The sequence below is a fragment of the Centruroides vittatus genome, unplaced genomic scaffold, assembly GCF_030686945.1.
Source record: "Centruroides vittatus isolate TY-2023 unplaced genomic scaffold, ASM3068694v2 contig_964, whole genome shotgun sequence".
In the NCBI taxonomy this organism is placed as follows: domain Eukaryota; kingdom Metazoa; phylum Arthropoda; class Arachnida; order Scorpiones; family Buthidae; genus Centruroides; species Centruroides vittatus.
This window is the reverse complement of record NW_027122640.1, coordinates 19,399-37,075: the sequence shown is the minus strand read 5'-3', so window position 1 is coordinate 37,075 and position 17,677 is coordinate 19,399. Positions and strand designations below refer to the sequence as shown.

General features: G+C 26.6%; 1 protein-coding gene and 1 long non-coding RNA gene across 8 annotated transcripts in view; both read left to right on the top strand.

Annotated features, from left to right (window-relative positions):
• LOC136985402 (zinc finger protein rotund-like) overlaps positions 1–10,255 on the top strand; it is a 219,201-nt gene extending 208,946 nt beyond the window's left edge. For all 7 annotated transcript variants that reach the window (XM_067282675.1, XM_067282677.1, XM_067282672.1 and 4 more), the window contains 2 exons: positions 6,957–7,124; positions 8,188–10,255. In XM_067282675.1, coding sequence (XP_067138776.1) covers positions 6,957–7,124; positions 8,188–8,474 — 455 coding nt within the window. In that variant the 3' untranslated portion in view covers positions 8,475–10,255. The remainder of the gene's footprint in view (positions 1–6,956; positions 7,125–8,187) is intronic.
• A 483-nt stretch (positions 10,256–10,738) lies between these two features.
• On the top strand, positions 10,739–13,904 carry LOC136985389 (uncharacterized). The gene is made up of 2 exons (XR_010882335.1): positions 10,739–11,632; positions 11,675–13,904. It is a non-coding gene; the product is annotated as an uncharacterized lncRNA (long non-coding RNA).
• The last annotated feature ends 3,773 nt before the right edge of the window (positions 13,905–17,677 follow it).

Sequence of the window (17,677 nt, the reverse complement as noted above, 5' to 3'; positions counted from 1 at the left end):
ATTTAGCCACGGGTCATAGGTTGAAACTCCTGTATTGTACAATGAACTAAACATTTTTTGGTTTGCTCTAACTCAAAATACATTGTATATCAGGATAAATGATTTCTGTTCAGATAGTGTGACTTGTCGTTTACTTAAATGCTATTTGTTGATCTGGAATACATAAAAACAGTTTTGACTGTATTATTATTATTATTATTTATTAAATATTCAAATTGATTACCATTAATTGTTTGCACTCATCATTTCTTTCATGCAAGTTTATTCAAATATTTCTAATTATTCAGTTTGATTATGTACATTTCAAGCATTTCCTTTAAAACTAAAATCAAAATAAAAATATGAGTCTGGACCAAGAAGTAGAAATGCATGTCATTCTGTCTTCAAAGCAGCAGTTGGGTTACTCAAAACAATTCAATTGTTACTCAGATTGAGTTAAGTGCTTGGGTGAATGATGGCCAAGCAGCTTAGAAGGAACATTGATAAAGAGAAAACTGGTGTTTATTATGACTTATGATTACAAATTGTTAATGCTCAGTCAATTTACAGTTTAGATTTTTAGTGCACAATTCTAAAAACTACAGTGAAATTATACAGTTGCTCAATATATACATGTACACACACATGTGCATACAAAGTTTAAAACTTAAATTATTCATTTTGAATTTTTTAAACAAGATAAAAACAATGGAAAATTGACTAAAGAAATCATTTTTTGCTTATAATAGTAAACATATTAAATTTTTGTCATTGACTTAAAGATACATATTAGCAGAAATAAAATAAAGTTAAAGCAAATATTTATTTTCCAGATTTATCACACTACATTTGGGCAATGACAAACAATGCATTTTTCAAAAATACTATGAAATGTAATCAATGATATGAAAAATTAGTTAAACAACCATTGTTTGGAAAGTGGAAAGTAGATCTTATATAACCATTAGTATATTTAAATTACAAGTAATAATTATAATATAAAATAATAATAATAAACAATCCATCATCCTGAATGGTAATACTGAATCTCTTTGATACAAATTAAAACATTATATTATTTAGTATTTATATTTTTCATACTGAGTTTAGAAAATGAATTTTATGCTAGCACTATTGGATTGGTGTTATGAGTGTATAAATAGTAAACGAGACAAATTAACTCAAGTATGGTATTTTTATAATTGTGTTTATTATTTACTGCTAAGTATATAATATCTGTTAGACTTTTTTTATTCTTTCAACAAATATTCAAGTTATTCACAGATAATTAAAACAATCAAAATAACAATCACCCATATTTTAATTTGAAATCACTTATAACAACACAGACAGACAACCACTTTTGTTTTTGTAATTCATAATGAGTAGTGTAATAGTAAATTGTACAAGTATCTGTACTTTCCAGAAGTACATGCCTCAAATATTTGGATTTAATTATTATTTATATATACTGTACATATGAAATAAAGAAATTATGTTATAGTTGCAAAGAAAAAAAAATACATTTTTTCAGACAAAATTTTTTTTAAGTTCTAAATTTTATAATGTATATAAATCAGTGGTGGCTAGCTATAACCTGTAGAGACTTAAAATAATCAGAGAAGAATTTATTCTTCATACATGAAAAATAAAATAGAAGATAAACAGATAGACCGTAGTATATTCATGAATATTTGCCTTAACAATATAATTTTATTTGTTAGTTTTATCAGGAATATCATTTGTTGAAGTAGTATTTAGGTTCCCTTATTCAGTAACAATGCAACTTTGTTATATTCACTAGCATAACAAAGGCTCAGGCCACCTTCGTAATGAAAAAAATTAATAAAATGCTAAATTTAGGAAAAATAGTTATGGAGTTAACTACTGACTTAGTAATTTATATATATTTGTTATAATTTATTATATAAGTATTAAAAGTAAAAATTTATTAAACTGTATAGTAATTTAACTAGGGCTTTCCTTTACATTGTATCTAAATATGTTACTAATTATTTTCTATAAGTTTTTATTTATTTTAGAAATTGTTATTCTTATCATAAAACTTGAAAACTACTGTTTAAAGTTTAAATATAGAAGTAACAGGAAATTACATTAAAAATATTTATCTTTACAATCACTAATGTGAGTGTAGTTGATATATCACTCATTTACCATTAGATTCTTTCTTGTTCTTACTAGATGACAGCAGCACTAAGTATGGCTAATAAAAGCATTGTGTTTCATTTCCCTCTCTGATAAATAATGTTTGTGAGATGCTTTGTTTCTGTGCATTCAAAGTTATCTACAGGTTTAAAAGAAAAAAATTTGCTTCCACTGATACATTATAACTAAACAGGATTGTATCTAATTAATACCAAATTAAATGATGATTCATTTACATTCTTTACTGTTTTTATATTTACAAATCCCATATATAAATTTTGTCTGGAAATTTTCACAAAAATAATAATTTATTTCATAAAATATTAATTGACGTATGTATTCAAATAGCAGGAAAATATATCATATAATTACAATATAATGTGTGTAGTAGTAAAAATATTTAAGTTTTATAATCACAAAGTATATTAATCATCATAAGACACAATGCTAGTAATTTTTAAGGATTCTGTTTATAACTTAACATATTGGCTGACTTCTTTTGAGACAGTCATATCTCATTGTTAGATTCAAATTTAACATCATCAGTCATTATTAAGTTCGGATCTGACAATGAGATACGATAGTCTTGAAAGATTTTTTATCATAAACTGACTCCTTAAAAATGATTAGCAATGTGTCTTACGGATGATATAAATATGGAATGATGATGAAATGTTTCATTTCAACAAAGGTATATTAATGAAATTGAAATTTTATAAAGAAAAACATTAAAATTTGTAAATTATTTAGATTTATAAATAATTTTTACTGCAGAATATAAAAATTTCAGCCATTTTGAAATTTTTCTATTTGAAAATATTAAAATATTGGTATATAAGTTTTACTCTTTATTTATGTAATCTCTAATACTGTGCATGGCCTTATGATATCCCTAAAAACAAAGACATGCACATGAGTGGTTCTATGGCACCATCACTTGTCCAATAAATTTTTAAGATAAAGATGAGTACTTGAGTAGTATTTGAATTCTACGTGTCAAAAAAAAATTTCTTTTGATTGATTCAATTTTATCTCACATGAGAAATGAGTATAGCAAACAAGTTAGTATAGTAGGCATGATTAAGTTATAATCAAGATGACAGCCACCAAATATTTAGGGCTGAGCATACCATTGCTCAGAAATAGATTCATTCAATCATTGTATTTAAAATAATTCAATTTAACAATTATAATGTAAAATTTAAATTTGAATTTAGATATTTTCTTAACTGAATATGATTAATAAGAGTCTGTTCTTAAAAAAATGTTTCTATTGACAGACTTATACATGAATTGTAAGCATTCGTAATATAAATTTGCTTTTAAATTTATATAAATTTTATTATATAAAAAAATAATAAAATTTTTATAATTTGCTTATAAAAATAATTACCAAATTAAATATTTTTATATTCTGCATATTTTAATTTTATCTTATATTATAATATTTGATTCTGTAATAATAATGATAAATATTGAATTATTTTTGCATATTTGAATCCCAATATACAAAAATAATTGTAGCATTTCTGACTTTTTAACTAATATTTTTTATTGTGAATTTTAGAAATGTAGCATACAGACAGAAGTCATAAGTAATTTTAAATATTTATGACTTCTGTCTGATTTCTGACTTTTGGTGTACACAGCTTGCTTTGCAATATCCTATTATTATAATCAGTATAAATTTCTAATTATAATTTTACAAAGTATTAAATTTTAATAGAATTTAAAAAATCAAAATTAGTTATTGTGACATCATTATAATGCCAGGCTGCAGTTTTTAATCATATTTTAATTAAAACAAATCTACTTTCAGAATGAATCAAAGTATAAATTATTTAAATTTTTAAAATTTGAGATCATGTGAATATTGTACATCATACAGAGTCAGGGGATATATTATTGATCTCACTTTATTGTAAGGATCAATTCTATACCAAATTTATCACTCTATATAGTAAGGCAAAAATTTTGAATGTAAATCATGTGATCAGAAGTTCATATATTTGCATTTTTCACCAGATGCTCACTCTCTGGTGTTTAAAAACAAAACTCTTCTATCTGGGTCATTTGAATCATTCTTGTATATTATCGGCAGTAAAGATGAATAGCAATAAAAAAAGCAAAGCTTTCTGTTGTGTTCCAAATTGCAATTTCAAAGCCTTACAGTTGAACCTACAGTTGACCTTAGCCCAATATACGTTTTCGTCTATTCCCACATGAAAAACATATGATTATTCAGAAATCCGTCAGTTATATTTATGAGTTGCTCCAAATTCTGAAAGAGTGGATTAGACTGTTAAGAATTGGCAAAAGTTTCCCGATTACCCAGCTTTTCGTGATCAAGTTATGCTGTCAATTTTAAAAAATAGTTTCTTAAAGTTTAAAATGCTAGTAATTTTGTGTGAGACACAGGGTCGGATTTAAGCATTTTGAAGCTCTAAACTGAACGCTGTAAGGCCTCTTACCAACCCTTCACAATTTTAGAAGTCAATCATAAAAAGAAAAGAATTAAATCAGACTATGTTTCTGATTTAATGCAGATATTGGAAGAGAAAGACGACAAGTTTCACTAGTCTTATGTTTTATAACTGAATTTAATTAAATTTTTATATTTGTTCCATTAAAAATCTTTTTTTTAACACTAAATCTGGAACCTGTTACCAGTGTAAATTGTGTAAAAATTTTTTTTAATTGGTTTTTTTTATCACTTTCTTTTAAAAAAGACATTATGTTAATTCTTTAAAAAAAAATTTTTATTACAAAATTTGACTTCAATTTTCTTTTTTGTAGAAATGTTTGAGGCCCCTTGAAAGTCGAGGCCCTAATTAACAGCTTACATAGCTTACTTGTAAATCCAGCCGTGATGGGACAGATGTGAAAGCTGATGTTTTTTAACACAAAAAGCACAAATATGTTTGGAACAATTGTGCTAATTTGTTTCGATACCACATGATGTGTCTCACTAGCAATAATTGTTCTCTTTCTATAAAATTTCTCGATAAATAGCTACAAGCAGCATATATCATTATATTGGATAGTAATATATGATTACTTTTACATTACTAGTTACAAGCGACCCAGATAAAGTAGCCATTTTGTAAAACTGCAGCGCCCTCTATAGTTCATGAAAAATGCTAATAGTTAATTGGGGCTTATGGCCCTGTAAGGTTTCCATATCTTGTCTCAGTTTTCATCTATCTAACTCCATTCTTGAGATTAACAAAGGATGGATGGATGGATGGATGGACAAACAGATGACAGTGGGAATATATAGGTCTTCAAGTTGGAAATTATAGTCCAGTTATCGACCACTTTGGTGTTGTATTGTACAGTATATTTCAAAGTTTATTTCTGAAATACATCTTGATTTTAAGATACCAAACCTAGAGAAAATTAAAATTGGATTTACAAGAACCTGGCAATATTTTCCAGGATTTATTAGTCATGAAACTAGAAATCTATGGTACTGTAATTAAATAAAACTGTCATCAGGGCCGGCCTTCTCGATAAAGGGGCCCGGGTGCAAGAAACTATTTGGGCCCAAATGTTTTTCTAAAATAAAAAAATTTACAAACACGAACATATATTAATGCATGTTTATTTAAAGCGTGATTTTGTTCTTGCTAATACATTAATTACTTCAGAAAAATTACTAAAAATACTGCATTCTTGATAATGTTGGGGCCCCCTCAATCGCGGGGCCCCGGTGCGTAGCATCCGCCGCACCCCCCGATGGCCGGCCCTGACTGTCATTAAAATGTTAAATAAAAGTATAATGCTGGCCCTCTATTATTATTGTAAAATGCCAAATATATACTCACTATGAAATTTAAAAACATCATATCTATTAACAATAGGCATATATTGTTAATTTTTTACACACATTTTTTTAATGAATTATTTGGGTTTTTTATTAATTTATCCAACATTTAGCAATAAAGTAATATCTAAAAAATCTTAATTTATATGGGTGCTACACAAAGTGGTAATCTGTGCACCTATATCAGTTCATGGAAAGGTTTCCAGTATTTTTCATGATATATACAGTATATGTACAGGCATTATTCTTATTTTTTTGGAACTTTTTAATTGTTTTCTGTATGAATTAATTTTAGATTTCTGTAGTTTCTGACTATAGATGAGATTATATACAAAGTTCATTTAAATATATCTTTTCAGTTTAATCTTATCAATTTATCTGTAAGATCTTGATCAAAAGATTTCAAAAAATGTAAATGTATGAAAAATCATTTAATCTGTAAAAATCAAACTTGTTAAGGAGCAATATATAAAGTTCACTCAGTTAATTGACACCTTATATATGTTTTCCTACATGTTTGGAATTTTGAGATTTTTCATTTAAATCTGATTGATTAATGAAATCTCTCAGCTAGATTTGTTTGATATTTAACTTTGATAAAATTAATTATATCCAAAACTGGAAAAACAACTCCATGGGAATAAATGTTAGAAAGAAACTCAAAAGGGTTAAAGGTAGTTGAGATATTTAATATCCTGGCTCCTTAACTCTTTTGAGTTTATAACAATTAACTATATTAATTAATTTATTGCTTTTTATTAATAAAGAATAGATAAAGTTTTAAGAAATGCAAAAAATATATTTATTAGAAAATAGTGTTATGAAATATGAAATATCAGCTAGACAGTTGAACTCATGTTCATATTTGATAAATAAAAGAACAGTCATAAGAAATATGTTTTTTGTATTGGGATTCATTTATATTATACTTGTAGTTTAAAAATTAGATAAAGTTCTTAATTATTTTCACAAAAATTAATTATAGATAAAAGGCGCACAACAAGTCATCCTTGTCCTGTCTGTGGGAAGACTTACGTCAACGAAGGCTCTCTTCACAAACATATTGCAAGTCATCCTGAATCTGCTTCTTCCAGTCCACCAGTTCGAATGTGGCCATGTTCAGTGTGCCAGAGTGTATTTTCTCAAGAAGCAGGTAGTTTATCTTTGAATTTGCTTTAAGTTAATTATGGAAGTTTCCCTATTATAATTATTATGAATAAATCAAAATGATATCACCATACAGAAAAGCAAATATATCTTTACAAAATGTAAAGATTTATGATAAGTGAATATTTATGTGTTTGTTAAAATCTCTTTTCATTAAACTATTAAATAAACCAAATTCTTAAAAGATTTTTTAAATATATTTTATACCTGATGATTTATGAAAAGATATTAAGCTGTTTTCAAAAACAGCATTATATCTGATTCAGGCTGATTCTGCTCATTATTATTGACGAGACTATGTCTCAACTCTAAAATTGCACTGCTGTCAATGGCTGCACACCTTAGAGGTATGAAGGAATACATTTCAGGAGTTGCAATTTGGCACAGGGTATTTGGTGCCCAAATCATGAACACACACAATAAACCAGACTTGTAGGTAGTCAGGGGACCGAGAACAAGGTTAAAAGAAAATATGAAATGCTAAGACTGTTTCTACAAACAGGTGTGAGTGCGAGATTTGTGCATGTGTTGCTCGCACTCTCCGACTAATAGCTCATCCCAAAAATGGCTTCACTGTTTTACTTGTTTGTGAATCAAACAAATTTCAGTAGCTTCATATCCACAGGTTGAAGTACATTTATACAACTCACACCAAAATTAAATTAAAAAAAAAAATTAATAGCAGTCAAGATAGCTGAGGTAATACAGGTACCATCCTACCACTCTGGGGACTCATGATTGAATCTGGACATACAAAGAACCCCAGGAATTTCTCAAATAACTGTTCAGATCTCTTTCCATTCATTTATTCATTAATGTAAAGTTTTGAAAAGGAAAATGCCATTCTGTAATAATTAACATTGTAAAACGTGGTAGTGATTACAAATAAATAGTAACTTAATAAATTTTGTTTTATTTGAACTTTATTTTTTGTTAATTTAAATTATTAAAATGATATTGTTTATTTTATTACTTGTGATAAATATTTATATATATCAACAAACAATTAATTAATTTAATTTATATTCATTCAATCTACTATTTTCTAGGTTTACTTCATCACATGGAAAATATGAGAATGGAGCCAAAGCACCAATTTGCAGCACAATATGTTTTGAGTAGAGCAGCAGCAGAGAAGAGAGAAAAGGCTGCTACAACAGTTGGATCACCATCTAATTTACCTAGCACATCAATGAATATTTCAAATGATTCTACTAGTTCAAGCAATAATGGTGGTATGGAATTTCAAGGATCAATTGCATCTACAAGTTCTCACACTCCAGCAATACTCTCTGCTTCTTGTTCCCTTCAGATGCAGGGACCTGGAAATCAATAGATATTTTGTCTTTAATTGGCAACTGCAGAGAAACTGATGAGCTTGTGAGGTAACACAGAAATTAAATTGTGATAACTTTCAGACTTTCAAAGGAATACAATTTTCGTATGAATTTAAAGAATGAAACAGTTGTCTAGGAAAAAATAATAAAAAAAAAAGCTTGTTAATGGATGAAACAGGGTGTAAGTAAGGCATTTAAAATGCTGCTGATATCTAATGCCAAAAAGTGATCTTCTAAAATAATGACTGCCTTTGTTCAGCTTCAGCTGTGATATATTATAATAGTGGCATTTCAACTGTATTAACTGACAGAATATTTGCAAATGTCAGCCAATGTGTTGTGTAGTGTCTTTAGTTTAGGTGTTGTCTCCAAGTGCTGTTTATATAAGCACTCTAAATACCATAACTTGAAAAATACTTATCACCTTAAAAATCTACATAAAACATTTTGAACCAAAGGTCAAAGAATTTCACTAAATAAGGTGATCATTTATCCTTTTATACCTGAATTTTATTGTCCGAAAGATTATCCATTCATCTTTTAAACATACTACCATTTCTAAATCAGTAGAATATATATGAATTTATTCGGGCAGCTATGTATAATAATTCGTCACAATATTTATAGTTTAGGTACAAAAGTTTACGATTTTAATTACATTAAATGGGTCTAATTAAGTGTGAAATTGATCAAAATCATGTAATTAGTAACTTAATTCTTTATTATTATTATTTTTTGATATGTTGCATAGCTGTTATTACTATTGTAAGTGTGCATGAAAAAACATTCCTCTTTAATTGCATAAAATATAATCATTTCCACTTAATCAAAACATCTTTTAACTTAGGAAATTCAGAAAATGTTTATCAAATCAAAATCAGATTATTTTAAAAATACGTTACTTAAGTAACAAGTTAACAGTCCATAATTGATAAAGATTGGCATTATGAATTCTTTGTTACAGAGTTGATTTTGTTCAATTTTTTTTGTTTTTGTAAGTTATAAATATCTAATTTTTAAATTTATTTAAATCCTACAGTTCATATAAGATGGATTAAATCACAGAAGAGGAATGTATTTTAACAGTTTTTTAAACTTAATCTCATTCATGCAAAGATTATAAGTATTTTTTTAATCTAATTTGTTTTTGAAAAATCTTGGTATTATTTTAAATTTGGTAAAAGTTATTTTGTTGAAGTTGTGATTTAGTTAAACTATTAATCATTCTTCTTTTGACTTAGCAAATTGTTATAGTTGTAATAGTTATTTTTTCAAAATTTTGTTTTTAGGATTTCCATTTAAAACACTTTTAATGCGTTAAGTGATTTGTAAATTGTCAGCAAAGGCTTGAAACATCTTATAATACCCATTATTGTAGTGAAATTACAAAAGTTCTTGAACTACTTTCCACATTTGCCATCTGCATAACCAAATAGAGAAATAGGAATATGCACTAATTGAACAAACATAACCAATCTGTATACAGGATATATTAAAAAACAATAATAATAATAATACATTCACTAAAGCACATATTATCTATGAACCATATACAAATTTGCACATCACATGCCATGGATTATACACAGTATGTCTTTTTAATACAATTAAATTTTCATTGTTTGAAGAGGATTATGTTAAAAATCTTTGTTGCATTTGAAGATGGGTAAAATGCATGTAAGAGAAGTAGCTTATCTATAAAAAATGGTATTCTGATTTTCTAATGTAATTATGTTGTTTATACTTGTAGAGAATAAAAGGATAAATTTGTTGAAATTAATTTAACTGGAGTAACTGGATGTCTAAAATTTATAAATTTTACAATAGTGACTGTCATAAATTTGACATTCACTATTGTAAAATGGCTGTTCTGAAAATTTAAGCAATAGTTAAACCAGTAGAAAAGTAATTACAATGAGTAAACGAAGAGAAAATTTAAACACAAAAAATATCCAAATGAAGTTGCATAGAAATCACTTGTCAAGCAGATTTTTAGTGTGAGAAAAATCCATTGTAGATACATTCATTTGAAGCAAAACTAACCTTGTTGTATTTGCAGTCTCTAAACTTAGATGTCAATCAAATGTATCCTCTCAAATTTTCACTCCTTATCATTCTTTAACATAGGTATACCATCTCTGGGTTTCATATTCCTACTTTAAAGCGTATCAATATATTTTCTTTACACTATAAGACAGATAAAATATTGATACTATCAGCTATAGTAACTATCAGCATTGAAGAATTTGACAAGTTGTTTCTCGATTAAAAATGTTGGAGTAATTTTCCAACATTTTTAATTGAGAAACAACTTGTCAAATTCTTCCATGCTAAAGCTCATTATTAGCATTGATTTAGCAAAAATTTCAAATACTGTTTTTACATTCTTTTTTATTCTTTCTGTAGATGTATTCACTGTTCACCATTTGAATTTTTACAAGAATTCATTTTAAAAATCAAAGATACCTGATCATTCCTATATTTTCTATAGAAAATAGAATCTACTAAACAAAAACTATTTCTTAGAATTGGAATAATTGAAGTGATATGCTATATTATATTATTGGTTTTTCTTCTTTCTCTATAAGAATGTGAAAAAAATTACATTTAGTTCCATTGAAGAAAATATTGATGAAATCTTTGTACAAATGAGATATTTAGAAGTTGAAAGATGAGCATTTTTGATTTAACATTCCATATTAATAAGGATTTTTCATCAGGATTTCATTCTTTGTTTTTAATGGGATGGATCAAAAGTCCAAATTAACTGTTGTAAAGACTAAATTATTGTCTTATTCAAATATAGTATTTCATTACAAGCTTAAAAGTTTTCAGAATGAAAGCCTCTTGTACAATACATAAATTTCAACATAATGCATGTGACTGGTTCAGGATCCTTGTTCTAACATAATGCATTTTTTAAGATCCTTTGAAAGCTTGTACAAGTGATTCCAAATTCAGCTGATGTCACAATTACTGATTCTTGGGTCATCCTATATATGCCAGTCAATATTATTGTGAGTAACTCCTAATATCACCACAAGTAAGATAGTCTGTAAGAGGCTGAAAGAACATATTTTTGACATTCTCATGGGCTATTGGAAGCTATGTTTGTGATAAACTCTGTAAGATTTCCTCTAATCCATAGAAACTTGCTGTAAAAGCTGGATTACAGAAAACTATAATCTAGTTTTTATAGGTAGCTCCTTACAAATGGCATTTGTAATCTCAACATTATATAAAATCCATCCAAAATATTACTATGACAAAAATTACATTTTTTATGACTGACATATATTAGAAATGAAGGTAAATTATAAAATTTTATCTGTCTTCAAAAGCAACAGAGATATTGTTTTTTAGCTTTTTATTAGTTACATATAATTTAAATGGCCATATTTTATGATATATAATGTTTCTCATATAATCATTACTTATTTAGAAGGAAAAAGTTAATTTCATCAAATATGCTGTATTTGATTATTAGAGAATTGAATGGACTGTTACTTGATTCTTGAGATAATGAAAATTTCATAGAAACTATCACCTTTAATCTAATATTTATATTATAAATAAGATAACTTTTATAAGTTCCTATTTTTTATATATATACATATTATAACCTTAAAAAAAATAATACGAACTATTGTTTTCTAAACTAAATTACATCTCGAGATTTCATTTGACTCTTTGGATATTCTTTTCTTATGCCTAATACATTTTAAATTAACAGAAATTTTGATATCAAATGATTAAATATGGAATTATTCTAATCGAATATCAAGAATGTATAAAATAATTTTTTTTAATTATTTTTATTTTTGTTATTTTATGTTTATGTATCTTTCTTTATACGAAGCTTTTTGAGATAAGACTATTTGTATGACAGTATTGGGTTATATATTTTTACACTTGTTATATTGTATTGATTACACACCTCTGCAAAGTTAGCTTAAGCACGTTTGCGTTTTTTGTTCTGCTTCTGATTTTGAGATTTTGGTTAACTACGTAGATTTACATTACACCAATTATCCTACATTATTTGTAGTTTACTATTTTTAAATTTTATTTTACATTGTGGTTTTTTTGTTATGAATAAGAAATTGTTCTTATTAGAACAATGGCATTGTTTAAATCTACAAATTTAAGAGATGATTGAATGGAAATCTGAAAATTTTCTTTCTTTAATATGTACTTATAAACAATGTTCATTTCTTAAAAATGTAATTTTCTTTTCTGGCAATCAGTACAATCATTTTATTAAAAAAAATTGGGAATGTGACGAATGAAAGTGCAATGGAATAAGTATGTCAAAATGATTAGTTTTCTGCATTTTTTCACAATTGCAAACACACAATTCACATTGAATTTTCAAAGAAACAAATCTTCAAACCAATAGAATTTATTGAATTAACCAATTTTCATTCAAGTTTATTGCTAATGTCAATGCCAAACAAATGTTAAAAGAAATTAGTAGTAAGGATTGTAAGAAATTTAAATAAGCTCAATCTCTTACTTCAATTTTGACTCAGTCAGGCATTCCCTGTGTCAAGCTATCACATCACTCTGCCCTGGGAATGATCTCTCACTGGTATCATAAGAAAGGACCTTTTAACTTTATTTAGAACTTGAATATAACTGGTTAAGACAGTCATAAATGTTTGTTTTAAATAAATTCTGCTGGTATAAAGATTTTTTTCTTTGAATCTATTGAAATAAGCAGTTTTCATTCAAGTTATTGTATTGAGTCTTCTTTTCCTTGCATTGTATAATCAGATAACGTAAATAATAGAGTAAGAGATTGTTGTATTGATAAACAGATGGAAACAGAAAGTTTATATTATATTATTATATTATATTATTATTATTATTATGTTTATTATTATAATTATTTACAATTAGGAATATTTTTTATATATGTATATTGCATCTGCTTTTAAATACTTTTGTTTTTCAGTTATGGAAAATGGCGGAAAGGCTTTTTTTTTAAATCATATTTTTCCATATCAATCTTGCTTTATTTATGTGGAGTAGTTGCCAAAGTGAAGTTCCTATGTCACTTAACTATGTGTGTCATATATATAAATATATACATATATATATACTGTATGTAAAAGTGCACATAAAGTTGTTAGGACAGGATTTTTAATTTTTGTATGAGGTTCTCATCAGCACTATCTTATTTATACATTTTATATTGACTATTTTTTTTATTGTTGTTGTTGTATGCTTGTTGTTATTATTTTGTTATTTAAATTTGTTTGTCTTTACCTTTAATTTTTGCTTGTTTTTTTGCTCCTAGTTGCTGATTTGTATGTACCTGTTTTGTGCATTTGTTTCTGTAATTTACCTTTCATCAAAAAAATCTCTTTTATTTTACTTTGTTATGTATTTATTTGTAGAATGAATAAAAATATCAATTGATATTATATATTTTCTATACAAATTATTATTACTTTTTTTTTATATATTATTATTTTTAATTAAGAAATCAAATTATTCTGTTTGAAACAGAAGTTTTAGATTATTTGTTGAAAATTATATGGGGCTGTTATTGTATCATAATGCATGGCAGATCCAATACTTTATGATTACAATCGCTGTCAGATTTGTGTTTTTAAAAACTTAGTTCATAACTAACTTGTATGATTTATTAACATCAAAATGAATAATAATAAGTATTTTTGATGTTTAGTTAAAAAAATTCTCAATAGGAATTTATAATCGAAACAGATTGAGCATAGAGTTACACAAATAGTTTCTCAATATTCAATACTTTTTGTTAAGTTATATCCAAGACAGATGAACACCCAAATCCTACATACTCAAAATGCAAATTTACTAATGACTATTAATTTTTGCCGCTTATTATGTATGAAAATTCTTCTTTCCAAAACTTAATTATGCAACATACCAAATCAAATTTAGAAATATATGATTTTAAACAATAAGTCATGAAGAATTCTGTGGATAAAATTTGGTATTGCATCTTTTGAAAAATATAACTCTTGTTATTTGTAGATTATTATTTATGAAATTTATATAAAACACAATTTCAGATTTTTTTTAAAACAGAATTTAATTAAAATTAGTAAATGCAATTTTATAAACTTACAGAAAATTTTTGTACTTTCATTATGTATGCATAGGTGAAATGCATAAAATACAAAAGGACAAATTGTTGTTATGCAGGTTGTTTGCTTAAAAATTGGAAACAAGAAAATATTTTATATATTGAGAGGACTACTGTAAAGCCAGAACTGAGTTATTGATTTAAATACATACATAGACATTGTTTACAGAAATAAAAAATCCATTTTATCTAACACAGCTGTGCACTGAGGTCTCTGTGGATTAGTCAGAACACTGAGTACATCAGTACTCAAAAAATGATAAAATAAATTTTCTGTTTCTGAAAAAGTGCTTATGTATCATTGTTCTCCATAATGTTAACATTAGTAGAAGAGAAATTTCAAAAAATGATGTAAAGATACAATGAATGAAATTGCATTCAATATATATTGTTTTGCTTATGAAGATATGATGCTTCATATCAAATTCTATTCAATACTACTATGTTTCTTATTCTTATTCAAAATATGTTTTTGGTTTTTTGTGAATAAAGATTTAATTTTTTCTTTTAAAATACTAAAAATGATGATAGGCTAATTCAAGAAAAGTTAGATTTTATTGATTTTAAAACATTTTCAGTCTTACACATATGGTGGATGTCACACCAATAATTGTACTGACTCAAGAGAAAATTTTTACAAAAAAGGTGTTAAGGAACGTTTTCAGTCTTCTATAATTAAACATTAACCGTATCAAGCATTCTATAAATAATAGAATCTATAAAATGTTTTAATATTGTTATAGTACACAGTGTGGTATTGTGTGCTCTAACACGTTTCAAATAATGTTTGTTAGTTTTTAGAGAAAAATATGGAGCTATTTGACAATATAATAGATTTCCATTTAGTTTTATAATAAATTGTGATAATGTAAACTTTTTTTAATATAAGTTATTATAAATACCAGAAAATAAAGCATATTCGGCTGTAAAAAAAGGAAAAAACAGTAAAAATTACGACTTAAGCACTTGTCATAGCACGGCACTAGTTATTAAATTCCTTCGTCATAGACTTCCGCTGCCAGTTCTTTCAGCCAGTTAGTGACAGCTTCTTGCATCTCATTATCTGTTCCAAAATGTTTGCCACCCAAAAACACTCACTTGGAAAAGGGGTGAAAATCACTGGGGGCCAGGTCAAGATCTATGGTGGGTGGTCAAAACATCCCAGCCAAATTTCTGATGTACTGGTTGAGTGGTTGCAGCAGTGTGTGATTGTGTGTTATACTCCTTGATTAAAGACCATTTCTCACACTTGCATCATTCATAATGTGATCACCATACACTTCCATGATTTACTTATGAATTTCTATAGGACAAACATTCTTTGCATTTGGACACTGCAAAAACACACTGCATTTAGTGGGATTTTTGATTTTTGTACATATTTTAACCCTTGACAAAACAGTAACAATAAGTTTGCCATTATTGAAACTCTAGACATGCTAAGCTAACATATCAGAGAACAAATTGACCTAGAATTGATGGCAGCCATTCACCTGCACAGATTGCTATGCACAAACTTTATTTTCTGGATGTCCCTCGTATATATTTCATTGCTTTAAACAGAACAACTAAATTATTGTATAAAATATAAAATCTAGAAACTGATATTACTGAAATTTCAGAAATGAAAATAAATTGTTAACAACCACACGAAACTGGTTATATTTAATAAATAAAGGCAAAACAAACCAATATCCAGCACAAAAATGTAAGACAGCTAATGTTTTGCCTGTGTTAAATGTTAGCTGTCTTACATTTTTGTGCTAAATATTGGTTTGTTTCACCTTTATTTATAAATTGTGATCAACAGATTAATTAATACTCGTGACTGAGTCAAGCTGGTATGTAGATTACTATTAAAAGTTTTCCTTTTTTGTGAATTAAGATGATACTGTAGTTCTGGTATCATAAATAATAATTGATTCTTTCAACATGTAATAAATAAAAGGATGTCAGTTAATTTATTGACAGAAATGTATGAACCTTTCGTAATTGCATATTATCATCTGTTGTTGCAACGTTTGTATGCAGAAAGTAAACAACTAATATCATAGGAGTTTTCTTAATTTTTTTTTCTCAATCTGAAGTGCAGTAAGTAGTCAATTTATACAGAATCATTAAAATGTTTCTTTTCAGACCAGTAAATGATACAAAATAAACAATTTGTATGAATAAAGTTTCCCAAAATAACTGAAAAGTGAATAAAATGAATATAAAAAGTTAGTTCTACCTGTTTCTAGATAAGTGCAGGAGCATTACAGAAAACACCTATTGTTATGTTAATTTTCATTTAAATATCTGAAGACATATCCTACGGAATTAAAATATAATTGATAACTTAATTTGAAAAATTAATTGAAATGAATAATTGTGAAACATTTATTCAGTTTTAATCTGGCTTACAGTATTCCTCTCAAATTATAAATATTTATATGATATTTGTTATACTGTAAAACTTCAAGAATGATTCTATCTGTCAGAGATCAATTTAGATCTATTTTAGTACTGTTTAAAAGTTTCATAACAATTTTTTTTATTTAAGCACATGGATAAATAAGAATAAATTCATAGACAAGAGAAGGAATATATATTACATGTAAATGCTTGTATGAATTATAATTTTATTCCAAAAAATTATAAACACTTTTATACAATTTATGGATTAATGAGGCAAAAGTTAATTTAACTGTGGAATATATACTAAACACATAATCTTAAATTTAAATCAATATTACTGTAAAAAATATTGAAGTACATACATATTTAATGTAAAAACATTTTATAAATTATGTTAAGAGCCATTTTTATTAGAATTAGATTCATTTATGAAATCAGGACGCGACGACAAACTGACCTCTTGTATGTTTCCAGCAGTGACAGCATTGTAAACAAAATACCAAACATTTTTGGCCACGTTCAGGGGCTAGTATCAAGCTTCTACAGAAGACTTTCATCATTTCTAGTCAAACTTTTAGAATTTAGAACATTTTTTAAAAACAAGGTTCTGGAACAAAATTTTAAAATAAGACTCATCCTAATTCTCTCTCATTGTTTTAATTGTTTTAGCAT